The 27,345-nt window shown below is 46.1% G+C and overlaps 1 protein-coding gene across 2 annotated transcripts; it reads left to right on the top strand.

Annotated features, from left to right (window-relative positions):
* On the top strand, window positions 1-27,021 carry LOC138304223 (FMR1-interacting protein NUFIP2-like). Of its 2 annotated transcripts, none has more exons than XM_069244104.1 (4): window positions 1-778; window positions 20,740-22,137; window positions 23,059-23,091; window positions 24,054-27,021. In XM_069244104.1, the coding sequence occupies exons 1-4, from the start codon at window positions 649-651 to the stop codon at window positions 24,101-24,103; spliced, it is 1,611 nt and encodes a 536-aa protein (XP_069100205.1). In that variant the 5' UTR covers window positions 1-648; the 3' UTR covers window positions 24,104-27,021. The 2 variants fall into 2 exon arrangements, with proteins under 2 accessions (XP_069100205.1, XP_069100206.1); XM_069244105.1 differs by lacking the exon at window positions 1-778 and adding an exon at window positions 1,498-1,794.
* Window positions 27,022-27,345: the final 324 nt, after the last annotated feature.

The raw sequence follows: 27,345 nt of genomic DNA, 5'->3' as shown, positions 1-27,345 counted from the left end.
ACCAAGGCTCTTCTCTGTCTCTCTGTGTGTTTTGTCGTGTGTGCAATCTGCTTCCCTTGAAAAACCGGCCACATTTACCAGGCAGGGAGAGGCTTCTATTTAAAGTTGTCACGTGTTCTTTTTTTTTTTTTTGGGCCAGTTAGAGAGAAAAAAAACTCCTATTTTTTTCTCTCGTTCTCTTTTGCAATCTGCTGAGCTGGGATCCAGAAGGGCTGAGCTGGGCCCCTTCCTTCCTCCGTCAGGCCCTTAAGGTGTGGTGCCTGTCTCCTCTCAGCCATTTCAAGGCCTTTGCAACATTGTGTAACCTCGGCTGCAACAGAACAGTAAGGCTCCCGCAGCCACGGGGACAAAGAAGCACTAAGAAAACGAGGGAAAAACGGACGAATCCCACAGAACTGCAATCTTAAATAGTGGCGGAACAGAAATCTTAACCGGAGAGAACGGAAACGGCCCTGGAAAAAAGGAAGGACCCGTATTTTTTCCTCCCACCCGGACCGCTGAGCCAGAATTCAAGAAGAGCAGATTGCGTTTTCTTCTGGGTAGTTTCGAGAGGATTTTTTTAACGAACAATTTCTTATTTTTTAAGATCTTTATATTTTCTACTGGTTTTCTGTGCGATTTTATTTTTAATTTGAGGGGCAAGACATTATGCAAAAAGAGAATATAGCCCGTGATGAAAACAGAAACCCCAAGGATATCCTCCCGATCAGAAAGGACAAGCTAAGTTCTGGGGAACTGGAAATGAACCAGATCAACAGCAGGATTGGCAACAAATCAGGTGAGGAAAAAATACAAGTCAAGGTTTATACAGATGCTCCGGAAACCAAGATCCTTTATTTAAATGAAGTAAACAGATCCAGGGGCTTCAGTGTTTTTTTAAATGTTATTTTTTCCATTTGACTGTTATCTAGGCCTAGGTAGGTTTCACCTTGGGTGGATTATTGTTTCCTGGTATACACTTTAAGCGGAGGGCGTAACCCCCAAATTCTGATAAATGGAATTCAAAGTTTGTGCACCAGGTGCAAGTGTAAATTGATTTATTGAGGTTATGGTGAGTAAGATTTAGGCATTTCCTTGATTAAACCGTTTTTTTCTCGATTTGGGGTGTGCTGGCGGGCAGTTGTAATACCAGAGGAAGGGGGGTCACGAGGCCTCTTTAGTGGGTATGGGAAAAAAAAAAATCAAACGTTGATGTCCTTGCTGCCCCCGAGTGATGAGTGGAAGGAAGACTTGATGTTTTAAGACATCGCCACGTCTCCGAATGGGAGAAAAAAAACGTAATAAGGGGGGGTAGTTTAATATCCAAATCGTGTAAATGGTATATTAGGTACGGTCCTTTCTCCTACACGGAAAGCGCGTCAGATTTGCCCGCTCTGTGGTCAGTGGGGCGGTAGCAGACGATAAATGTGTGTGAGCACGGGCTGTTGTACCCCTGGTCCCCACACTTGGGGGGTGGGGGGAGCGTAGGTTCAAGAGTCCCGATGAGTGCTCGCCGCCTAACCACATGGGGAGCTGCAGCCATTTCCTGCTCGCAGTAGTGAAGCCTTGCCGGCTGGGCCCCGAGTGCCGAAATGGCTGCAGGGAGCCGAAAGAGAAGCATGTGACTTCTCGGCAACGCCGAAAATGCAGCGGGTGTGTTAGGTAGTTGGGAGCTTGCTGGGCTGAGGGATTTAGTGTTTTACAGCGGATTGGAAGGTAGTAGGGCGGGCCTGTCGGATAGGTGGGTGTAAGGCTCATAACGGCTGGGGACGGGGAGACAGTTCCGATTCCTGCCCCGAGACGGGTGGATGCAAGGTAAGAGGTGGGGGTGTCTTACATTTGTAGTTGAGCGCTCTGACCTTGGAGAGAAGAGTTGGGGGGAAAAAGGGCACAGTTGTAAACTGGCAGTCTTAACCCCTCGTCGTAGCACAGTTGGTATACGAACAGGATGCGGGTTCCCCGAAAGTAGTGACGTCTCACATGGATACAAGGAAAGATAGCTGGGATCCACTAGGCGCTCACGTAGGGTAGAGTGTGGTGAAATGATCCTATTTAATATGAGGCTCTGGCGACCCTGAGATCGATCCAGAAAAACGCAGAATGCTCCTAACCATCCGCGTGTCCTGACGCCTTCCCGCGTCAACCAGGGTCACCGCTCCCTGCGGCCCAGGCATTCAGTCTCGCATACATGCTAACGTTTTAGAAGATAAACGTGGGGGAGATTTTTTTTAAAAGATAATAGTAGGGAGAATGTATTCTTGCCCCGCCCCCAAAAAAACAAAGGTAGTTTCATGCGGGAGACATTCAAAGTTAAGGTATTTTTTACTTGAAAAATGGGGGGTCTTCCCCCCCCCCCCCCCCCCTCAACCTTCCCTGTTTCCTAGCCTGCGGTCCGGGCAATTTTATCATGTTAACCCCCAATTGCCAGCGGTTAATGGCACCCCTCCGCCTACCCCATTGCCTTTCCCAGCCTGCTGTCTGGGCAGCACTGTACAAACTACCCCACCCCCAGTCTGGTCAACCTTTCCTATCTGTTTCTTGGCTGCCCTCTGGTCAGTCTTAACCCCTCTATTTCCTGCTTGTGGTCTGGGCAACTTTAACGACCACTTCCTTACTGGGCAACATTTCCTATCTGTTTCTAGCCTGTCTGGGCAACTCCGCCCCCTTTGTGTTCCCAGCCTTACAGCAGGGCCTCCCCGTCCCACTCCCATTGTCATTCTTGGCCTGTTCTCTGGGCAAACTTTACTATATGTTGCTTGCCTGCAGTCTGGGGAACGTTTGCCACCCTATTTCTAGCCTGTTGTTGGGGCAGTCATTAGCCCTCAACTGGCTTCTTGCTTCTCTTTCGTGGCACTCTGGACTGCTCGCCCCATATCCCTCCTAGCAGCTTATGCTGATTTCCCAACCACTTTCTGGCCTGGTAGTCGGTGTTTGCTCTTAGCCCAATAGTTAGGGCTGTTCACCTCCGCTCCTGGCTATGCCCTGCTTCCAGCCTACCAGATTTGGAAGCTTGTCTCCCACCACTACTTTCTAGCCCCCCTGGCTGGGTAACTTGTTCACCTCACTTCCCCTTTTTTTAGTCCGCCAGTTTTGGCTTTTCGCATTCCAGGCTGGCCAGGCTTCTTCTCTGCCTAGCAGTCTTGCCTGAAGGCCCTGGTCCAGCAGTCTTGTTTGCTCATACCACATGCTTTTCCAGCTGTCTGGGTTGCTTGTCACATGTTGGCTAAGAAAGGTATACAAAACAAAAAAGATTGGTTAAACCCAGATCTGTGATTTGGGGTTGAGGGGGTGACTGTGTTTAATGTTGGACTGTTCTGCATTCTGTCCACCATATGTTCTTTTTGCATTTGTCGCTGTAAGTGGGGAGGGTATGCCCAGGTGTGGGTTCAGTGCCTGCTATGCTACTGGATTTAAGCTAACCTGGCAGATATGGGGTGATACCCTGAAACCGGTCCCAGGATGCTTTTTTAAAGGTCCAGGGAGGACCTGGCCTAGCCGTTCAGGCTGGGCTATTCCCTTGGGGAGCAAGGTCAAGATTGATTTGCATATGACAGGGTCTAAACTGGAATGGGATTGCAAGCAAAAAAAAAAAACAATGTATTAAACCTAGACCTGTAACTGGGGGGGGGTGAGATTTGTTCTGCATTTTGAACCCCTCAGCAATCTGGGGATGACCACGCATCTTCCTAGCCCTGCACTCTGGGATGTTCCCACTCTCCCAGCCCAGAAGTTTTGGGAAGCTTATCGCCCCCCCACACACACACACACAAACTCTGGCACGCTGAGCTACTCACTCTCTCATTCCATTTTCTGGCTTGCTGGGCTGCTCCCCCTTCCCATTTCTTGCACATAGGATTACTCATTCTCTCGTCCCCATTTCTGGCGCTCAGGGGTTACTCGGCCTCTCCTCCTTCCCATTTCTGGCATGCAGGGTTACTCTGCCTCTACTCCTTCCAATTTCTGGCACGCGGGGTTACTCGCCCTCCCCTACTTCCTCTTTTTTTTTTTTTTTTTTTTTTTTTTTTTTTTTGCCATATAGCAATTTTTATTACAATATGTTAATCCAACCATGGTCAGGCATGGCCGGCCATGTGGTGTGACCAGCCCCTGTTGCCAACCCCTATAAATCACAAAGCCGACAGAGAGATAAACTGAGAGCTTAAGAGAGAGATTTAGGCTTTGATGAATGACACACTCGGAATGAGATATTACCAGACAAATTGAAAAGAAAAATGGTTTTGGCAATTAAAAAAAGAGTTAGATCACCTTTCACTATGCAACTTAAATATTCATAGCTGAAAAGAAACTAATGCAGGAAATTACCACAGACTCGTCTAGGCTAAGAACCCATAGCTTTTAGTATGCATATCTGATACCTTAACCACCATGCCAGAGGTGACTCCTTACTGTGCGGTGTCCAGACTTCGCTATGGCATTCAACCCAGGGTGAAAAGCCTTCATTGAAAACACTCAAAAATAAACACACAATACCAAGGGATATTAGGATTTGAACCTTCAGCCAACTGAGTGACAGCACAAGACCCTGGCAATTAGGCCAGAAGTGACCATTCTGCTCTGCTTTCATACGTAACTTTTTGAAGTCATTGTATGCGGAGACCATTGCAACAACACACTCTCTCTTCCATCCCTTTATGGAATGGGATAGTGACAGGACCTTGCAGGGTTGTCCTGGTCAGCTCTCCGTGTCCTGTGGGAGCCAGCATTGCTCCCAGAATCAGGGAGCTACTTTAAATAGCATCTTCCTGCTTGTGGTAGCAAAGTTTTCATATGTTTCCCTGGGCACATATTTGGAGGCCTACATAACAATAGAAGTTGTGCTGGAGGGGGGTAGTAGTCCCTGGGGCTATGGGTGCCCCAGGGAGGTGGTGGTCTTTGGGGCTCTTTGGTGATGCTGGCCCCCTTGCCTTCAGAATGTCAGTGTCCCCATGATGCGAGGGCTTTGAATAGTTTCCTGTGAATTTGCGACTTCATGGCAAAATCAATGCTATATATATATATATATATGTATATATATATATATATATATATATATATATATATATATATATATATATATATGATGGCTGCCAACGCTTCTGGTTTAAGTATTGGCAGCCAGTCAGAGCTCTGCAGCTCTGTGCATGAGCCTTGATCCCTGGCACTAGATACACACACTTATTTTCCCTTTCCTCCTATCTCAAAAACTACTAGACTGATTTACATCTAATAACCAAAAGCACAATCTGCAGAACAAAATCTAGCTTTCTGCCACATTTGGTGTAATTGTGTTCAGCAGTTTAGGCTGTAGTCTCCCCACCCCCTTTCTCGGCTCCGCTTGACGGATCATCCTGAAACTTCCCAATGCTCAACAAGAATCACAGGGGAGCAGGTTTTTTTGGGCGAAATTCTGTGATTTGTCAAACTGTGCCAAAGTTATAGGCAAGTCAAGAAACACTTTCTCTATAGAAGCATGGTCCTAACTATAACTACCCAGTGGCAACCACCACTAGGTTTATATTTAAAATCACCGAAAAAATCAGCAGTTACGGGGACATTGTAGTTGGGTTCAGATTTTACACACAACCATAGAAATTCAGCAGTCCCATGAAACTATAACTCATGCCTTAAGGGAACTATAACTCACTCCCCTGCCATGCAAGTTTTTTTGATCCATAATTTTATAGCAAATGTTGCAGTGATATGATCAGGAACGTCATAGAAGATGTCGGTATTGATGTGTGGGGTAATTAGCAGTGCATGGTGAGGGCAAGAATTGTTACCTTATTGCATGGATTTTTGCTTCTTGAGATAACTAGAGCTACTGACTTTTTATGATTGTGATAGATATAAAGTAGCAGACAGACCCATCCTATGTCTACAGTATGCTGATGGCATTGTTCTACTCGGGCAGACCCGGTTAACCTACAGCATTAAATTAGCACAATTTATCCAAACGCTGGGATTGGAGCTAAACCACAATAAAACTAAAGTGGTATGCTTTTTAGCCACAGCCAGGAGTACTTACTCTAACTTCAAGAGGAAAGTCTTTGGCAAAACCTTAGAACTGATGAAGTCTTACAAATATCAAGGTGTTCTAATGAATGCCTGATTATCGTTTAGAGCACCTCCCTTCCAGAAGAGCCATTGCAAACCAGCTACAGTTTGCATTGAAATGACTGTAAAAAAGAAAGGCATCCCTTGCTACACGTCACCAGAGCAAGGTTTCTCCCAGCATTAGCATACTGCTCCAAATAGCTGAAAGGGAGCAATGCATCCACACTAAATTTGCTCGAGTCACCACTCTTTGCGCGCCTATTCCACAGCATACATCCCAATCTCAGGTCAGACTGGAGTTTGGTTTGTTTCGCCAAGGCTTAGTTAGGAGTGACGAGGCAGAACTTGCCCAGAATCTGTATGCATGGGCAGTTTTGCTATCTTAGGCTTCTTGGAGCCTGCAGTCATACTTGACAACATACATTGCAGCATCCATTCAAAATGCACTGCCACTATTTCGATAGGGTGAATTTCCTCAAAGGATCTTGCACCCACCTGGAAGCGGCCGTTGCTGTACAGCCAAGCAAGCCTACTTCACTGTGTCTGTGTCCTGCGCTTTAGGTGGAAACTGCTACGCTCTACATTGAGGGCTCTTCGGATTAGGTCTTGATGCACTGCACTAATGACACTTATTTGAACGGCCAAAGCATTGAGTTATATAAGACTACAAGGTTTCTGCCGTCTTTCCCCAATCAACACCGAAGAATGAATTCAAGCCTGAAGCAGCCTCGGCTTAACTATGTGTAAGCCGCAATGAACAGTACAAAGCCAAGTACTGTAGCAGAAACTGAGCAAAAGCATATCATGTACCCCATACTTTTTTTGATATTAGCTACTGGTGAACGCCATGCCTGTGACAATCCTCAGCCCCAACCCCTTCTGCAAAAAGGCATTCTGCTTCCCATTAATCAAATCCATTCCTCGTGAGTAAGCACCTATCACTTTATTTCATAGGCACCTTAAGCCGCCTAAAATACAGAAACATTCCTCCAGCTACAATTGTCATTCTGCGTTACTACTTGTGCATTTTTGTTGCCCAGTTGGAATTATTGTAAAGCAATCATCTCTTAATGGAAATTATTATTCTAATGCAATCATCTGTTTTGATCTGATCCTCTGCGGCCCCCAATGTGGTCATGCCTAAATATTTGAATATAGTCAGTTGTTTCAACTCATCACTTGCCAGTCTTATTAATGTTTTAATTTATACATCTGTTCTTACATTGAAATGTTTTTAATTCATTGGTAATGCAGAATTTTTCCTTTCAGTTTCCTGGCACTGCCTGTTCCCTCACTAATGGAACAGCATGTTCTGGGTGCAGTGACATTATTTTCTGCTTGGTTGTGGCCACGCTTCATTTGCCCAAAAACTAGGAAAATTGTGAACCTTTTAAAAGCTGTTATTTCACCATGGTTTCTAATGCACATATTAGCACTGTATACTGAAGTGACCAGTGATTGTTGAAAGAAATGTGTAGAAATTGTACTTTATTGACTGTCATCTATAGAACATTGTAGTGGGAGTATATGCAGAAGTAGTTTATTTGTTAGAATCGAGCTAAAAGATATGTTGGTGGAACCATCACTTGTCATGAGCATAACCGTAGAAAATTGAGCACTGTTCTGTCTGTTAGGCATGAAGGGTGTGTGGTAAAATGCGTACACTGTATGCATCATGCAACAGACAACACTGAAGTTTGTTTTTGCATACTGGCTTTTATTATTGCGCCATTTTGACTAGCGTTAGTTTTAAAATATCTAAACAAAAGTTTGCAAATTATGGAAATCATATCCATTTTTGGAAATTAGTAAATGTTATCCTTTCTGCATAAATGGGGAATATCTTACACATTTTACCAGCTCTTATACAAATATGCTCTACCTAATGGGTACATCCACGGACACTAATAATCCCAACTTCTGAAAATCACGGGAAAATAAAAAAAATCTCTTGGTGAGGGCATTGCAGTTATAATAACCTCAAACCTCCCTTACCACAATACAGTGTCTGTCAGTGTCGTCCTATGATTGACATGCGGGCCTATGCCCCATAACACCACACAGGTGGCGAGACTGTCCAAACTAAACATGCCATCTTGGCCCTGGCCGCAAGAAGTTTCGACTATGCCTAGCGTTCTGCCAAAGCAGCTCTGCCATTGTGTTTTTCCCTCCTGGTTTTGACCAACAGTGGTCCTGTGCTAATTGTTTATTTTTTTTTTGGGGGGGGGGGGTTAATTTATTTACCCAGTGTCACTCGTTTTTTAGCACCATAGGCCTAACTTCTTTCACTCAAGAAGGAAATAGGACACCAAATTTTCTTCTTTTTTTCTCTTTTATTGAGCAAAGAGGAACAACATTACATAAACCAGTAGATGACGAACACTTAGTTAAGTGCAGCAGTACCTAAAGTGCGGGTCAGTACACAAAACATTATTTCAGGGAATATACAGTACAGGGCAAACAAAAATAGCTGCATTATCCCCCCTATTGAACCCTCAATATCTTCAAAACGTGGCGCATTGAAAGTTGATCTTATTCCCTCACCTTAAACAGCTAGCCTCTCTCCGAGACCCAAAAATAATATATTAGTTGCAAACAGTATCGGAGTTAGTGCTAGGCATGCTTGTATTTAAAAACCTGCAAGAACATAACACTCTCCTAGAAGCACCTTGACCTGTACGCTCACTGTTAATGAAAGAACATTTTACGATCTCAGCCGTAGGGCACCCTGTCACTAAATGGAAATAGGGACCAATCCAGCCCAGGGCTGCAAATCAAGATCTTATCAAGGCTTTCACTAATTTAAAAGATTTTCCCAGCTATAAGAAGCCCTGTCGCAGGATAAGGAAAGAGCTATCCAGCCCAGGACTACGGACCTGGGTCTGGGTCATCAGGGCTGTTACTGGATGGAAAAAAATTATCGCTTGATGGGCTGAAAGTAAGCGGTACAAATGCCGTCCATATTGCCTCAAATGTCTTCACTGCCCCTGCCCTCTTGGCGTATGGCTTGCGTCCTCTTCATTTTAATAAGCCACTGCATAAGCTGCGTGGCTGCAGATGTTTTCCATCCCTGCAGAATCCAACATCGAGCTACTGCGACAGCAAGTGATACAAAATACTGCTGATACTTGTGTAAGCCACGCAGGTTTTTCGAAAACCCAAAACAATACAAACATCGGGGTCGGGACAATCTTAATCTGGACGCTATACTATATAGCCTCAAAGACTTCGTGCCAAAATGTCTGCAGGCTGTGGCAACCAAAGAAAACATGAATCCACCCACTACACCTCACCTCACTAATTGACCACAACATTGATCGAGTACTGAAGAGTACATCTACTTCTCAATCCTGGCCGTTCGTTGTCATCCTGATCCTGTAAATCGCCCGTCACAACCTGCTGCTGTCCCTCCCCCCGTACTATCCCAAATTGCCGATCCATCCTGCCCATCCGCACGTGTTTAGTTGGCTGCAAACTGTAATCACCGCCACCAGAAAAAACCGCCAAGGGTTTTTCTGCCCCTCCCCTGTTCCCCGACCTGGGATCTTCAACCTCAAGATCTTATGTCACCCGAAACAACGCCTGTAAAAATTCCTTCAAATTCAACAAATAAAGTTCCATGCCGACGAATGACAAGTGGACTCCGTCGTCCCTAAAGAACTCTACATCTTCAAAACAAATGTCTCTGCTCCATAAACGAAATGCCCTTATCCATACAGAACAGCCGCAGCTCCTTATTCACCTTCCGTCTCGCCCTTTCCACTGCCCCTGGTTTCCTCGCCCCCCTCCAAAACCGACGCAGAACAAAACCCGTAACCACAATGTGAGAACCACTCCACTGGGCTCGGATAGTCAACAAATCCTTCTTCATTGCCTTTAATAAATCTAAGCCCGTCCTCCGCACCATATCATTCTCCCCAACATGCAAACACAACACATCTGGGCAAGGACCTGCCCCCCGTATCCCAGTCAAACGTGCCAGCAATTCGTCCCACAGCATGCCACCCCTCCCAAACCACCTAATGTGATAATGTCGTAAGTCGAAACCCAAATTCTCCCCCAAAGAAGTCCGCTGCACTTGGCGATGAGCCCATTTTTACGAAGGAATGCCCAACTATCCATATCCGGACGAATTCATCCTCTGGGCCCGCCACCACACCTGTAAAAGAAAAATAACAATTAGCGCGCTCTGAGCGCCGCTCTCGCTTGCGTCCTAACGTACCTCCTAAAACAATCCGATCTCCACCGTCCCAAAGACATAAGGGCCTCCCTTGACCAACCCTGCATCCCTGCTTCCGTCGCTATCCCTATGCGGAAGGAGTGGGTGCCAAAACGGTAAGGTTCCTCGCCCACCAACGATAGCCCTTTATGAAGTACTGCCAGTAGTTGCCCAGCTGTAACGCTCCTGCCCTCCACGTGCTGGAAAACCACCCCGGAGCCGCATGCAGCCTGCCCGCGGCACTGCCGCGCCGATGCCAGTGGGCAAATGTCGGACACTGGGTACCTCCGCAACCACACTACCACCCCTTTCGACCTCTGATCTGTCTTCGAACTGTGTATTCTCACAGCCACACCTTTTTGAGACAACTGGACGTCACTCCAAGACAGGCCCGGCTTGCGTGGGGAACCCAACAACTCGGAAACACGAAACGCCCCAAAGAACATCCACGACATTAGTGTCCGAAAGAGCAAGGCCTCCCTGATAGTGTAACATATATCGGGTAGTACCCGCACCACCGCCTTCAACAGAGGCAACAACAAGGGACACCGGGGTCTACTTACTGCCCCCTTCTCTCTCGCCCAGCCTTCCAAGATTCGCTGTCCCAACTCCCCTGCGGTCGGTTGGTAACCCCACAAACACTTACCCATGAACCCCAACGCTGCCAGCTTGCCTGCTATAGTAACGCACGACTGACCTTTTTCAATCAGTAACAGTATGAATTGCACCACGTCCTCAACAACCTCGTCCATGCTGGACCTCCTGCGTGCCCCCGATTGTGTAAACTCTTCCCATGCCTTGATATAAGCCCGCCCCGTGGAGGGGGCAAGGGACTGTATTACCAGGTGAAGCATCCTCGCGTGCCTATGGTCCAGAGAGAGCCGGGCATCACCGTCCTGCACAACTCCGTGACCAACCCATGGAATCTGTCCCACTGCGAATGAGACAAAGCATCGGCAATGTCATTGTCCACACCAGGAACATGCCTTGCCCGAAACGAAATATCATGCTTTAAACATTGCAAAACAAAAACCCGAAGCAAGCAAAGCACCTGGGCGTCCCGTGCCGATGGCCTGTTAACCAAATGCACCACTGCCAAATTATCGACTCGAAACAACACCTTCTTATGCGCCAGTGCGCCTCCCCACAAACACACTGCGACCACCAGCGGAAAAAACTCCAAAAAGGCAATGCTCTTCCCTCCCCGTTTCCATGCCTCCGGCCACGCCTCCGCGCACCACCGTCCCTGCCAAAAAATTCCAAACCCCGCCGCCCCGGCCGCATCCGAGAATATCTGAACATCCCATTCCCATTCCTGCCAAACCTTCAACGGAATGCCATTAAAGTCCTCCAGAAACGTTAACCACATCCTGAGGTCCTCCCGAACGCCAACCTTAAGACGCACATGGTGATGTGGCAATTGCGTACCCGCTAGAGCCAGCGCCAAACGCCTACAAAACGTCCTCCCCGCCCGAACCACCCTGCATGCGAAATTGAGATGTCCCAACAAAACTTGTATCTCCTGTACCGTAACCTTTTCTTTCCCCAACATTTGTGCCGTCCTGTGCAACATATCCACCTTCTTCTCCTGCGGGAGCCGAGCCATGCCCGCCACCGTGTCCAGCTCAATACCAAGAAAAGACAGCGCCGTACCTGGCCCCACCGTCTTCTCGGGGGCCAAGGGCACACCAAGGTCCCCCATAAGTTGCTGAAAAATGTTTAAAACCCCTGCGCAGCGCGGAGAGTTAGCTGCCGCCGCAAAAAAGAAGTCATCTAGATAATGCGTCACCTGCGCATGACCAGACACCTCCGTGAAAATCCATTGCAAACAGGAACTAAAGCATTCAAACAATGCACAGGAACTCGCACAGCCCATGGGCAGGGCCTTATCCACAAACCAGCATCCCTCAAATTGTATACCCAACAGCTCAAAGTCCGCTGGGTGCACCGGCAGCAAACGAAACGCCGACTTTGTCAGTTTTGGCCATCATTGCCCCTGGCCCCAGCCTTTCGACCATGTCAATCGCAACATCCACGGACGCATATGAGACCCGTGAGCGCTCCTTCGGAATGAAATCATTAACCGACGAGCCTTCTGGCCAGGACAAGTGCTGAATCAAGTGAAACTGCCCTTTTTTCTTTCTTGGGCACAACCCCTATCGGGGACACGATCAGATTGGGCAACGGCCACTGGTGAAACGGGCCAGCAATGCGTCCTTCGGCCACCTCCTTCCTCAGCTTCTCCCTTACCAAGCTTTCCTTCCCCTTCACCGAGCGTAAATTCTCCGCCCACCGACGCAACCTCGGCCCCTCGTACCCCAACCGAAAACCTTGAGCAAAACCCTGCCGTAGTAACTCCGCATCCTGCCTGAAGGGATAACGAGTAAGCCAGGCCACCAACCTCTGAACATTAACCGGCGGATGAGCCCTTTCCCGCAGAGCCTGTACGGAAACGCTGCTCCCTCCCCCCAGGGCCTGACTGCTCCCGCCCCCAAGCTCCTGGGGTGGAACCCGACGTGGGCCCTGCTGCAGCCTGTCCTGAACAGCTAATGACTGGGTGTCTTCCCGCGCATTTCGAGCACTCATGCCGAAATTTACAATATTCCCGGGAGCAAATTCCTTTATTGTAGTCTCAACACGCCCCCGACGTTCCACCAGTGGTGGTTGAAGTGCCGGACTGGTTGCCCCTGGCGTTCCCCACCCCTTGAGTGGGGCGCTCCCGAAAGGGCCGATAAGTAATAGGAAGGCCGCTCGCCGTAAACACTGTCTTGCCAAACTTGGCCGGACCCATAGTATGCTGCCAAAGGTCGGCATCAATTTCTCCCCATTGTACGTCGGAATCCGCCGCTAAACGCGCCCTAAATTCCTCGTCGTATATAAGCCATGCATAGCCCCCAAAATTGAGGTGAGCCTTGCGGATAATATCCATATATTTAAACAACGCTACTGCCCGCTCCGGAAAGCGTTGGCAATAAACGCTGGCAAATATTAAAAAAGCCGCCGTCCAGTTCTCGATTGTCACAGGCACCCTAGGGTGCTTAGAGAGCTCCAACTCCTCCTCTTTTTAACCCTCCTTCGCCCGCACTTCTCGATGTAGCAGTTTAAAAACCTCTACATACTCTCCTTTCCAAATTTTTTCTTTAGTGGACTGCATGGGATGCGCCCCCAAAGGTTTTGCGGTGCCCATATACGGCGAACTGGTCCGCTTCGCTGCTGTGTGCTCTGCCTTGTCCCCTGTACCTTGATCCCCTTGCTTGTTATCTGCCTCCTTCTCCCCTTTAACGGGCTCCTGCGCTGCAGTCCCCTTCGTACCGCCCCCCTGCGCTGCGGTTCCCTCTGTGCCAACCCCGCGTCCGCAACATATACCCCTTTTAACAAGCGTGCCGCTCCCAGCCCTTTCGCTTCTATCGCCTCTACCGCAACCGATACCATAGTAAATCTGGCATCCTCACCTGCCGGCAAATGACGGTGGCCGCTCCTGTGCCTTCCGCCGCCTCCTCTGGCCATCCTCCCACTGCTGAACACGCGCCCGTGGTTGATCCTGTAACGACTTAGACAACGCATTAGCGGGCCCCATCCCCCCCCTGCTCCCACCAATTGTCCTTCCTCCTCATCCACCAGCTCCCCCTCCTCAATGCTGGCCTCCTCATAATCCAACGTATCGTCCTCACCCCACAAGGCGCTACCGGAATCCCGCGCTTCCTGTGCCCACCTTGAAGACTCACCCGCGGTCATCCCAACCTTGTGTCTCTTAGGCGCCTCTACTGTGACTTCCAAAAGGCCCGAACGCCGCTCCCGGGAAGCGAGGGCGCCGGCGGGCGCAAAACCCCTGCCTCCGCACCGCTCCCCAGGATTGTCCGCAGCCTAACACCTCCATGTCGTCCCTCCTGGTGATGTGCTTCGGCCAGTCGCCCTAGGCTCCGCCTGTCCTTCCGGCCAGGGTGCTCGAGCCGCTCCGCGCTCGCCTGGCTCCACTCGCCCCCCACGCTCCCCCTGACAAAAAAGGTCCGGCGTGCCGTCCACCTCAAAATCTCCCACCGCACGGAAACAAGGCATCCCTCGCCCCCTTGAACCCCCTGACTCTGCCCCACTTGCTCTCCCTGTCCCCTTTTGCACTTGGACCCCATACACTTTTTGCAGGGCACCACGGCGTGTAAATAAGTTAGGGAAAACCCCACCCTGATCATCCCCATCGTCCCCCGTCCCCCCCCCCCCCTTTCTGCCCCGTCACTGTCTGAGCCGTTCCACTCCAATATGGTGGGCCACTTTTGCGACACAGGAATCAATGAGTCACCCTCCCCCACTCCCCCCACAGCCACCGCCTCCTCTCTTTCCCTTTTTGATGCCTCCCCCATCTGACTGGGGTCCAAATCCAATCCCAGCCCCACCTGCACTTCAACTTCGCCTGCTCCTTGAAGATGCTCACCCTCCCCGTCGTGTTTGCCCGCCCCCTGCCGGTGACACGATACCCGCACCTTGCCGCACTCAGCAAGCTTGTGCTCTTTATACGGAGCCGCCCGCCCCTCCTTTTCCCTGCTGGCATGAATATTTGTTTTCCTAGGCCCGCCGGCCTAGCCACAATGCGTCCTCGTTTCCCTGGAGAGGAGCGCCCCCGCCCGCCCCCCCTCTCCTCACCTGCGAAGGCCTCGCTCCTGCCCGCGGCGGTGAGCAGGCCATTACAGCCGCCGCGGCCCCTTGCGCGGCCTTCCTCGCCGGGCGCGGTGCAGGCAGGGCCTCCTGCCGCACTAAATCCATGCGCCCGGCCTTCTCCAAGAGTGCTAACGCCGCCTGCACGTAATCTCGCTCCATCTCTCTGCAACTATTTCCCGCCGCACGACCGATAAGCCCCGAACAGGTAAATTATGGGCTGATCTTATCCGCTCGTCACCTATCAGCTCCCCTTTACTCCGATCAGCGTTATATATTTTTTAGAAAAAACCTCCCTGCCTCAACCTTCTACACAATGAAATCCAGCTATGGCTAGGAACAAAAAGATATCAAATTCACCAGTAATTTGGAAAATTTGAAAAAATTTCTGCCCTGCCAAAAACGAGACCGGCCACCGTGTCACCTAAGACAAAATGATGGCCGGTCTCAAAATGGAGGCCCATATATTCCCCGCCCCAAAAGCCCCGGGGGGGAGACCTCATTCTTCGGCTGGTCCCCCCCCGGGACCCCATTCTAAGCGGGACACTGCGAGGATAGACATCGTAACTAATGCGACCATGCCGATCAATGAAAGAGGCAAAAGGGTCCACCTCTGCCGAAGATTTTTAACTTTTGAAGCCATTGCCCCATAATTTAACCAAAATATTTGGGAATAACTATTTGACCTGAAAATTCCAAGATACCTAATCGGATGGTTAGGAATAATCTGCAAGCTTGAAGGGAGCACAGAACGAGCTGTATCAAACAGAAGAAGCTATCTGTTGGCTTGATTAACTTTGTAACCACCAATTTGTGTGAATCCGGAAATTTCATCACTGGCATTCTGGAGATTTTGCAGCTCTGTAGCTCTGTCTTTAAATATAGGACTGCATCATCGACGAACAGCTTGTTCTTAGCCATCCCACCTCTGAGGCAAAATGGGGGTTTTAGCACGTAACACCTCTTTACAAAGAACAAAAAGTAACGGGGACAAGAAACACCCTTGCAGAGTCCCCTGTTTGTTCTTGACAACCTCCCGCTTCTTTGGCATCAGTGATGATCTTAGCTTCTGCACCATTATATAGTTCTCTGCATCGCCACCAGTGAAGGTGGGAATCCAAATTTTCCCAAAATGAGAGTGCCCGCGAGTTTACGTGATCAAACGATTTCTTGGCGTCCGTCATCAATATTGCTTCTCTCTTGTCATTGATTGTGAAATAATCAATAGTCTGAATCAATAAATGAGTATTGGCAGCCATTACCTTATTTGGCAAAAAGCCTTTTTGGTCCTCATGATTTTTTTTTTTTTTTTTAAACAGAAGCTGGCTGTTAAACTGCTTCTTTAAACTTCTTTGGAATAGATGTAGCTTCCTTTGTTACCATTGAAAATAATAGTGAGAAATGGGAGCAGCTCTACCAGAAAAGCCTTATATATTTCTGCTGGTATACCATTGCTACAGCTAGCTTTAGCCTTTACTATGCTTTTGAGGGCAGATGTTATGTCTTCAGCCCCAATCTGTTTCACAGGACATTCTTCTGGTCCCTAGAAATTTGAGGTAACATGACTGGGTCTACTATTTGGTTGATTGGCTGTCTGCTCTGCCAAATTTTTGTTGACCGTGCCAAATGCTTTTCCACATGCTGTCTCTCTTCATAAAGCTTCTGTTGAAAGGCCTTGCTCCCAGTAATTATCTCTAGGACAAAAAAATCTCTTTGGCCTTGTTTGCATACTTGGAAGCTTTTATGAGCTGATCTTGTGCTGTCTGCCTTTCGAGCGGACCTACACAAAACACACACACACACACAATAATTTCTTAAGCACACTACTCACCCGGTAGGGTCTCAAGGCACGGGGGGTTACTGATCGAAAAGCCATGTTTTGAGGTGCTTTCTGAAGGTTAGGAGGTCCTGGGTCTTGCATAGGTTGGTGGGGAGGGAGTTCCAGGTCTTAGCGGCGAGGTGGGAGAAGGATCTGCCGCCAGAGGTGGTGTGTTGGATGCGGGGGACTGTAGCGAGGACTAAGTCGGCGGAGTGGAGCTGTCGAGTTGGTTTGTAGAAGTTGATTCGTTCATTGAGGTAGGCTGGTCCGGTGTCGTGGAGGGCCTTGTGAGCGTGGACAAGGATTTTGAAAATGATCCTTTTGTTGATGGGCAGCCAGTGTAAGGATCTGAGGCGGACGGAGATGTGCTTGTGGCGAGGGAGGTTGAGGATGAGACGTGCGGCTGCGTTCTGGATTCGCTGGAGTTTTCTCTGAAGCTTGGCTGTGGTCCTACTGTTCTTGAGGCTCCCTTTATCACTATTTCTACAGCAGCCTGTAGAGTCTGTATCTTACAGATCCGAGCCCTAGCTAAGCTTGCATTATAAGATTTCACCTGTCCTTTTAAAATGCAGCCTTAAATGCTTCCCAGACCAGGAAAATGGAGACAGTATTTAAAATAATCTCAGGCGAAATCGTGTATGAATTGGCGCATTGCCGTTAGCCATGCATGACTGGAAAGTAATGCCTTATCAAATTGCCATTGTGTTCTCTTTAATTCTCCACTTCCCAACCCACCTCCAGCTGAACTATTGCATAATCTGAAAAAGAATTTGCAAAGATATCAACCTTACTGTTTTGCACTGCCTTAGATAATAGTCTAGGTAGGAGGTGGTTCAAAACCAGGCAGAGTGGCGATATTGTGTTTAAAAAAAAAAAAAAAAAAGGGGGGGGGGTAGGACATATCCCTGCTTGAAAACTAGGGGGCAGTAGAAAAACTGACTCGCTCCTGAGAGTCAAGAATGGGCGAAGCAAACATGCCTGCCTTCCGCTTGGGTCTACCTGCTGTGAGTAGATCAAACACTGGCAAGGAACGTGGCTCTAATTCAGACTGGACACCACAGGAAGAGTCTGCTTGCCGCAGTGACTGCCTATGCTCTCTGCTCGAGTGATTTAACCAAAAAGGTGAGACAACAACCATCTCTGTTGGTCCAGAAGAATGACAACCTGTCAACACTGGGTGATGAAGGGAGCACGCTGCCCATGTCATGCTCTTCACCCATCCTGGCCCACTTGCCATGCACCCCCGGCTGAGACTTCAGGGCCGCCTGTATACACAGGCTACAGAAAACAGTACTTGCCCTATATAAAAGTTGACTCGCCTTGCATTCTGAAAGTTGTCCCCCGACGAAGCCAGTTTCTAAGCTCTAAATGCCTGTATTCACCTGCACCAAAGGCACTCCCTGCTGGCAGGGTTGAGGCTGTCAGCCCCCAAATGTGTTCCCTGCACCTGTCTCCACCAGATGTACTTACTAGTACCTGAATAGAGTTGCAGATCTCTTCCAAGTGGGCAAACTGCAGCACCCTGTCTACCAGCACAGAAGTGTTGAATTACTGCTTGGTGAAGACATGAAATGCCCTATCACTCGAAGCACGTCCACCACAGAATTCACTAGGGAGCCACTGAAGGCACCATAACTGCCTCCTTAGCAGCACGTCTTCTAACACTGCCTGCAAAGCGTTCCTACTAGCTAGTACTGGTTTGTGCCAGCTGAATTTGCTTCCATGAGTACAGAATAAAACCTCACCTTAAGTTGCCCACCTCTTAGAGATATCAGCGTTTTTTCCAAAAGAGCAGAATTACAACTGATAAAGCAGGAAGAGTAAGAGCTAGCCCATCTGATGTGCCTGCACTATAAGGGCCTCATCACAGTAGATGTGAAACCTACAAACTGCATTCTTAAAGGCATTTGGGGAAGAGTTTGCCATCCAAGGCTACTTGTTTTCCCAAATCTGCTCCTGAAAACCTGCTCAATCTGACCCTTTGAATTTTGTGGACCAGTCTTTTGGAAGGGCTAAACAGGGGTCAACAGTCTTTTCTGTAATAAGAGTTACTTATGGCTTTAAATTTTCTTTTTATCTTGTCACATTTGTTGTGCATTCAACGTCAGAGGTCAGATTTCGGGCTTTATCTTCCAAATGAGCTTAGTTTACTTTTCTTCCTCTGATTTCAAAGTCACAGGATGTATCTGATAATCCAGGATTGTGAATAGAAAGGCTTGTTTCTAGCACACAACAACATTTAAATGTCTCTAAATAAACTGCAAAAACTTCAGAATGTAAAAGAATTGGGAAAGCACAAATAAAGCACTTTTTTTGTTGTAATTCTGAATTTGTGGTGGAAACATACTTCAATACGATCAAAACAAATCCATGCACTAAGTGATGCCATTTCCCCACACCATCATTTGTGCACTGTATAATTTTATCAGTAAAACTGTGTCTATGCAAATGTAATGGTCATTTCAATTGAAATGTGTTGTCTGCCGTCCACTACCACACCATGCATACTGCACTCTACTCAATGCCACTCCATTTTATACTTTCCATTCTGTCTATCTCCAATCTATCCTACTTCCCTCTAGGACACTCCATGAGACCCTACACCAATTTACTCCTATGTATGCAATGCAACTTTACTGTACGGCACACTATGCCACTTTATGCTGTCACTTCACACAACTTTATTCCACCCCATGTCCCACCAATGTATTGTACACCACTCCACCCTACATTAGTCCACTCTACGCTGCACCACTTTACTGCAGTCTGCCACACCACTTTCCTCCACTCTAAACCATTTTATTCCATGCTACTCTAACCACTTAACTCCACTTTACCCCATGCCAAACCATGCTACGCCACTTTATGCCACGCTACACTGCTTAATACAACTTTGCGTCACACCACATTAACTTTAACCCCGTACACAGTCGCGATCTATTGCCTTTGTCAATGTTTGTTTAGTTCAGCGGTAGTTGAAGCCATTGGCTCCGTTAACCAGTCATTGTGAGATAATCTTACACTGGTTTGTGATTTATATCTACTGGTGTGAGCAGTGTTTTAGCACATCTGCCTGTACCTTTTGTCACTTACTGATGCTCAGTACCCTTTTCTTTAAATATTGACCTTCTTTTTATTTATTTGCTTTATTAATGCCTTTTTGGTATGGCGTTTTTTTTATTCTTATTTAAAAACTCTTTGTTGAGCAGGAGCGAGTTGTGTACAGCCACACCATTGTATTTTACTTCCCAAATGTCCTTGGTGAGAAAGCTCCTGTAATGTTTGAGATAGCAGTTTTAAAATTCGTAGATGTTTGTTCAAAATAACACTCTGGACACTGGCTGAAGTTTTTATAGAATGGCAAAAATCTCGGAATGAACGTGACTCTTACGATGTTTGCGCAGTGTTGCCACACCTGCACGTTCAGTTTGTCTTTTTGGCTACAATATTTGCTAATTTTAAGATTTTTATACTTTAATAAATCTAGACTAGGCCCTGCTCAAGACCATGTCCTTGTAAAACGGGATTTCTAAATGTAAAGATATCGTAACAAAGTCGTTAATTTAACTCTAAAACGCTTCCTTGTCATAGGAGGCAATAAAGGAGCCATAACTCTACCAGAATCCCTCATGCCTCCAGCTCGAATTTCTAGTGTCTGCAAATCAGTCCTCAGAGAGGCTAGCAGTGGTAAGGTACTAAATACTGCCTACCAAATTTGAGGAAAACTTGTATTTGTGAGATGATTATTAGTGTGTGAAAAGCATTTCACTGTTAGATGTAAGATTGCTCAAGGACTGTGATGCTGTATCCCACAATGCATCTTAAAAGTGTGTATAGGTTGTTCTGTGGTGGTAAACCATTACTCTGTTTCCTACTTTGTTTCGTGCAAATGAGTTTTTGACACTTTTTCTTCACTTCTTACATTAAATGAACAACCCTGAATTCTGTTTGGTGCCTCTCACTCTTGCCTTCTCGTGCTTTCCTAACCATATTTGACAAAGCCCTGCATTTCTTTCTCCAGGTTCTTGGGAAACGAACGGCTATAAAGCAGATTTGGAGATCGAAGCTATGCCGAGCCGCAGTGAAGACAGCGTCCCTTTGAGTCCATCCAACAGCTTGAACATCCATCATGTGCGGGGCTCCGAGCGGGAGCAAGGCTCCAGGCCCCAGCAGAGACAAGCCACCCATTATTACAATCAGCACCACCAGTACCACAACCAACACCACCAATACCAGTATCAGAACCAGCACTACTACTACTCCGATAGGCCACGACCATTCTATCCAGGCTACCGAAAAAACTACAGGGACTATGATCGCAACAAATTTGTCCGAGATGGCAACAAGCGGCCAGAGCGGAAAGAGTGGGCCCCTCGTCCAGGAGGAGCTGTGAATGGTTATGGTTCTCACCCAGTAGGGGAACAGAAGAACTATCCAGCACGCAGCACTGAGTCATTGGCTAGTCTAGAGGAAGGGAAGAGCACACCGCCCCCTGTGCAAGAGGGCGATCGTCCCCCATCAGCAGATTATAACCGGCCCTTTCGGTCTGGGACTGTCAAGCCAAATGGGCGCTATGCCACTGCCTCTCCTGCTCCGCCAGCTGAACCTCCACAGGCTGTGGAGGACAGGAAAACTCTTCCTGCAACCAAGAAGGAGGAACCAGCCAAGGGGCGACCTCCTGGCACTTCAGAGGATACCTGGTCCCTGTTCAAGCCATTGCCTGTCTTTCCTGTGGACAATAGCAGTGCACGCACACAACCGAAAATCAGTTATGCCAGTAAGGTAAAAGAGAATCTGGAGAGGCGGCGTCAGGAGCCACAGGCCAGTGTGCAGGGCAAACCTACCCAAGTGCCAGCTTCTGCTGTACGGACTACCAGCAGCTTGCCCAACTGTGTTTTGTCCAGCAGCCCAACAGCCCAGCAGAATGGTGGGGTGCTCCCAGGTGCTTCAGAGGTCTTCCACTGTACTGTGGCATCCACCCTGTCCTCTGCTGCCCCAAGAACTGAAGAGCCCACCCTTTTGCACTCCAACTCCTCCTCATCCTTCTCCTCTGCCGCATCTTCCTCTTCTTCTCCGTCTCCTTCACCATGTCATGAGAATGGGCACCCTGCTGGCCAGAGTCAAGAGCAGCTAGGTGCCATTTTTCAGAATGAGTGGGGACTCTCTTTTATCAATGACCCCGGGCAGGATGCAGCTTGCGTACCTATCACAGAGGCCCCAACAGCATCTGTGCCTATTCAAGAGTTGGTTGGACCTGCAGGCACAAGTGGTGGGGTTGGTGAAACAGTCAAAGTGTCTGAATCTGCTCAACATGGGTTCTTTGTTGGGAATGCCACACCACAGGAAAATGGACAAAAAGAGTTCTGGGATGTGGTGGACATGAAGGAATGGGAGGCTACTGTTCATTACCATATGCAAGGTAAGGCTCTTGGCTCGAATTGTATTTTTGCCGACAGATGGTGGTTATGACAAGGTTGCATGTGAGGGTAAGATCTGATCATATCCATTAAGGCTATTTTGCCATTACAGATCAACCCAACATGGAACGCATTATTCCAGTGATGGGACACACATTTGCACATGCACTTTACTTCTACCCTAATGCACCACCTCCTAGTCAATTACAAGGACCCACTCACATCTGTTGCCAGTGCACCTCAACTCTGATATACAGCACCTGTTGCTATTTCAGTTTTAGACTAACACACCGTCCTGTTTTTGTTTTAAAACCCTTGATAAGGCACACACTGCAGTAAACCATGTTACGTGTGCAGTAAAGCATATTAGCTTCAAAACAAGGGTTATCCAGGATTCAGTTGTAATTAATGTTAACTTTTGCACTTGATCATGTTAGTATTCCTGTGTAGACACAACCTTTTATGTAGGAACGGATTCCTTTTCATAAGGCATTAATAATGTTCAAATTGTAAACATGATCGTTAAAATAGGTTTTTAAAACCAGGGTGGGATTTTAATTAATTGTTTTGAAATCCTAATTTGCAATTCCATTAAGGGTTCATTTCAAGTTAATTTATTGTGTGTTGTGGTGCTGTGTTTATACAATGCCTTCTAGTTAACTACAACTTAAAACAACAAAATTGTGTTAGAATTCAATTGTTAACTGACCGGCTTTTGGCCTGAGGGTGTCTATTAATCCTGGCAGAAAAACATGTATTCTAAATTTAACCCTTAAAAGCAGGAAACAATGTATTGTGATTTTTGAATCCTCTTCTTTTTTTTTTTTTTTTTTTTTTTTTGTACTGTAAAATGAGTGGACAAATAGTATTTTGAATTGATGGGCATTTCTTAAGACTAAAATTGTTTTTATTCCTTTCTCTAGAATGGGATCATATCTGGAAACTGCACAAACAGGGTACGTAAGTCTGAAAAAAAAAAAAAGAAATCCTTCTCCTGACTCCATGACAATTGCTACATCGCAGCAGATGGAATACTCTGTCACAAACGTTTCGGATATCCTGCCTGCCGTATTACAATCGCCATAGGAAATAGTGGGATCGTAATACAGCAGACAGGATATCGGTCACATTTGTGACTGAGTATTCGCTTCTTCCATGATCTAAATCAGGCCCTGAGTCTCAATGCCTTTCTCTAGCCATCCAAAACAAGAGATTGTCTTCCATGCCATCATGTTGTAGCCTGTTGAGCCCACTTTCAGGCTTAAGTATGTGTGGTGTAGCTTTCTTTTTTAACCCTTTAAGATACACCTTTACTGTTTCTAGACTATAAAACCTAGCTGTGCATATGGTGCAGATAAAATGTGACTCGCGTAGAAGACCCTCATCAATTACACAACTAACCAGACAAGTATATGTAAAATTTTATTTGGAGATCAGCAAAAACGCCATAGGTTATGTATGTGTCTGTGTGTGGGATATTGCTGCACTGTGTTTCTTGCAGAAGGCAGAGGTTAGACAAGTGTGGAGTAACAGAACGGGCTTCCCGTAAGCATGGGGACTGGTATAGAAACCTAATTCTTTCAAGAATTTGTTTCTCAAGGTGCAATACTGCTTCTAATCCCATCAGCCTTTGCTTTTCTCTATCAAACTGTCACCTGCTTCTGCTCTCTCCCCTTTTCAATTTGCTAATATTTACACCTTCAAGAAGATGGATAACATCAGTGTTCTCTGGAGCCCCTCATTAATGACTTATATTGATGCTAACCCAGCATTCTCTGCTCTAGACTTTTTCTCAAGGCTGGAAGTTCCTGCTACCTTGGCTAGAGAGGACTTAGTGGTATCTCCCTATGGGTGTATTTGGGGAAACATTTGAAGTCTGTATAAATGTAAACTCTGACTTTCCTTTCTTTTTTTGCAGATCCCACCAGAGTCGTCATCTATTCAGAGTCCATGGATGGAAAGGGTTAAAAGGACGTCTCCGGGTAGCTAAAGAGGGCAGACCTCTTAGGCTCTTTGTCGTTTACCTCTTCAACACACAAAAAATAAAAAAGAAAACTAAGGACTAAAAAATCCCCAAAACTCTTATTTTAAAAAGCGTTACAAAAAGTTATCCACAAGGGAGAGCTGGCTGCCCTTGTGCAAGTGTGTCTATGTGTGTGCACACAAGGCTGGCGGTGGTGTGTACGCCATGCTGATTGGGAGGTAGTGCCATGCCCACTCCTTGCGCCCTTTTTATGCAAAAGGAGTTCCCGGCTGTGAAATCATACCATCGAATTGAAAGAAAAAATTTAAAATACTAAAAAAATAAATAAAAAAAATAAAATATAGAAAAAGGATTTAGAAAAGTTACTATTAACACCGTTTCCGGAACAGTCATTTGCTGTACCTTTCCAGAGACCGAAAAAAGTGCTTGATGCCCTAGTTCCCCCACCCCGCTTTCCCCCTTTCCTTAAAGCACTTTTTTTTTTTAAGGAAGATTGTAATTAACTTTTTTTTTTTTTTTTTAATTAACCCAAAAGAATTTTATAATTCAGTGACACATCAAGCAGCTATTTTCATGTCATGGTTTAAAGAAATCTATCTATTTAATTTTAATTTTTGTTTATTTTTTTTTTTTGTCCTTCATCAATGGTGTTTTTTTTTTTTTTTTTTTTTTTTGCTGGAAGCACTGCAACAGTCTTTTAAAGCAGAGACTTTGGTGTGTTTTCTTCTCTCCTTTTCAGCGCTGGGCTCTGGGTTACTGTTAAATATTTCTATTCCCTGCATCGGTTGCAAGCTATGTACAATGTTGTAGTAGTGCAGCAACAGGAACATTTGTGCAAGGTAGGGAAAAATACCGAAAACCCTGTTACTCAGTGCGGTGGAAATGGAGTGCTGTGGGACTGTCTACCACTCAGTGCAAGCGTGCTAACTAGAACTGTAGTAATATTTAGGATTTTTAACTTTTTTGTTTTCCTCAGTCTGTAAAGTTCAATTAAAATGTTTAAAAGTCAAGATTTAACTGACAATGGTGCCCACATATAAGATTTTTCTGGCTGGTTCCACGACGCAAAGCTAGTTTTTTTTGTGTTTTTTCTTTGTGCGTTTGAGGAATAAAACCCCCCAAAATCTCAGAACTTTCTTTGAGGATATTTTTTGGGCCCTATTCCTATTCTTTATTTGTATCTTAAAACACATTTGGTTTCTGCTGTATTTTTTCATTCTTTTCCAAAGCTGTATTGTCATTTCCACCATACCTGTTCTCCTGTCATGCACTGCATGCCACCTCCCCACATCCTCCCACAAACCCCTCCCAAAGGCACTGTCTAATATGCTGGGGTTTGGCCTACCGGACTTCTGCTATGTTTAGTCTTAGAGATTGAAATTTTCGATAACTGTGAAAGAAAGGTCATGATCTTGCAAATGTAAGCAAAATAGAGGGTTGAAGTATAGGAAGTAGTGACCTCTGGTCGTTCCTTTGACAAAGGTGAATGGTTCTCTGCAAACGGCCCTTTTCTGACTAACACCGCAGAAGCATATTATGAATCTGATGCTTGGAATGTTTTTCTCCATCTACCTTATTCTAATGGTTTGGTTCATGTTTGAACAGGGGCTCTGTAATTTGGAAGAGTACACGTCTTCTGTTTTGGGCAGACTAGAGTAAATTGGGCCTAAGGTAGGTAGTTCTTAAAACTCCCTTCATATATAATCAGTATGGTGGTGATACCATGCCTAGTCTCCATACACTTTATTGTGGCCATTATTCTTGTGTTGGAGAAGGATTGTGAGGCAGGAGAGACTTGGTATTGCTCACAACGAGCTCCCTAAAAGTCTTCAGCACCCTGCATTTCCTTTCTCCTTTAGCCATGAGACTGCAATTTGCACACTAAACATTTTTTCTTTCAAAAATTATAAAGATGTTTATATATTTTGTCAAAATAGTACAGACACATTGAAGCTACAAGCATTATTTTTTTTTTTTTTTTTTTTTTACACCAAAGCAAAGTTCATGTTTTGTGTTCACCTATTTAGGCAAAATGCTCAGCTTCTTGCTTTGCTATGTTCTAAAATGTAATCCTTCCTGGACTTTGCGTGGAACAGTTTTGTTAATTCTTTTCCCACCTACTCACTTCATGTTAAGTAATCCAGTGGATGTCCACAAGATGGAATTTGAACGACTCCTGATGTCTTTTCTATCTGCAGCCTTACATCATATTCAGGCATGTGTAATGATACCTTGGTTTGGGTTAAACCTACACATTTGCACTCGCTTCCCAAATTGGACTTGCCTCTGGTGTAGCAGAGTAGTGGGCTGAACCCATTTTTTCTACTGGGTTGGTGGGATGGAGGTGGTTACTGTGTATTTTGGGGTGTCTGCATTTTTGTCCTCTAGGGAGATTGTTTTGTGTGTGTTTGTTTTTTTTTTTTTTGTTTTTTTCTCCCCCCCCATGCTTTTGTGTACTTTTTTTTTTTTATCACCCACCCCCTTTCCTCTGCCCTTTATACCACTCAACCAGAGTTCTCTCAAAAGGATTTTCTGAATTGAGAGTTTTATCAACGAAGAATGGCAACCCCCCCTTCAAACTGTCTTTGTGTTGTAACTGTGCAAACATCTCTTCTGCTGAGAAGAAAGGAAGCAATCAGACCCTCTCCCACTCAGTGAGGAAACCTATGGACTTTTGGAGTACTTGCTCTCTAGTCCCTATGCTGTTGGGGGAAAAAAATCAATAATAAACAGGGAAGTTGGCTGTTGGCATCCCAAAACAAACCACGCGTCCTTCCCACCAAAAAACTTGCAAGATGGACAATGTATGCAGGGTTGAAATACGTTCTGGCATTTGAACTGAATTCAAAATGGCTCCCTCCCAGTGAGTGAACTGTGCAATAATAAAAGGACAAAAAAAATCTTCAAGTTTATTTTATTTGTTTGAACCGTTAAAATGACTTCTGATACATTATGCTACTGTGGAAATTCAAAATAGGGAATAATAAACATGGTTTTAATTTATGATTACAAAAAAAACTTAGACATGCCTAATGGTATCTATTATTATCATTATTTTTTGAAGAACTTGATTTGTTTAAAAGTGAGTTGGTATTTATAATTTCAGTTGGTAAACGATATTGCTTTGACTGGAAAACAGCCAAAGTTATTGCTTTTATAAATGTGAGTATTCTATTAGTTGAGATGAAGATTTGCATTGCTTGACTCAGGTCCGAAAATGTTTCTC

The sequence above is a fragment of the Pleurodeles waltl genome, chromosome 7 (assembly GCF_031143425.1).
Source record: "Pleurodeles waltl isolate 20211129_DDA chromosome 7, aPleWal1.hap1.20221129, whole genome shotgun sequence".
NCBI lineage: Eukaryota > Metazoa > Chordata > Amphibia > Caudata > Salamandridae > Pleurodeles > Pleurodeles waltl.
Note: the sequence above shows the minus strand (reverse complement) of the source record. Positions and strands in the feature narration are given on the sequence as shown.

Coding starts and splice junctions, on each gene's coding strand:
- LOC138304223 (XM_069244104.1), top strand. CDS start 649: ATGCAAAAAGAGAATATAGCCCGTGATGAAAACAGAAACCCCAAGGAT. Junction 779..20,739: donor CAGGATTGGCAACAAATCAG/GTGAGGAAAAAA, acceptor TTCTTTCTCCAG/GTTCTTGGGAAACGAACGGC. Junction 23,092..24,053: donor CTGGAAACTGCACAAACAGG/GTACGTAAGTCT, acceptor CTTTTTTTGCAG/ATCCCACCAGAGTCGTCATC.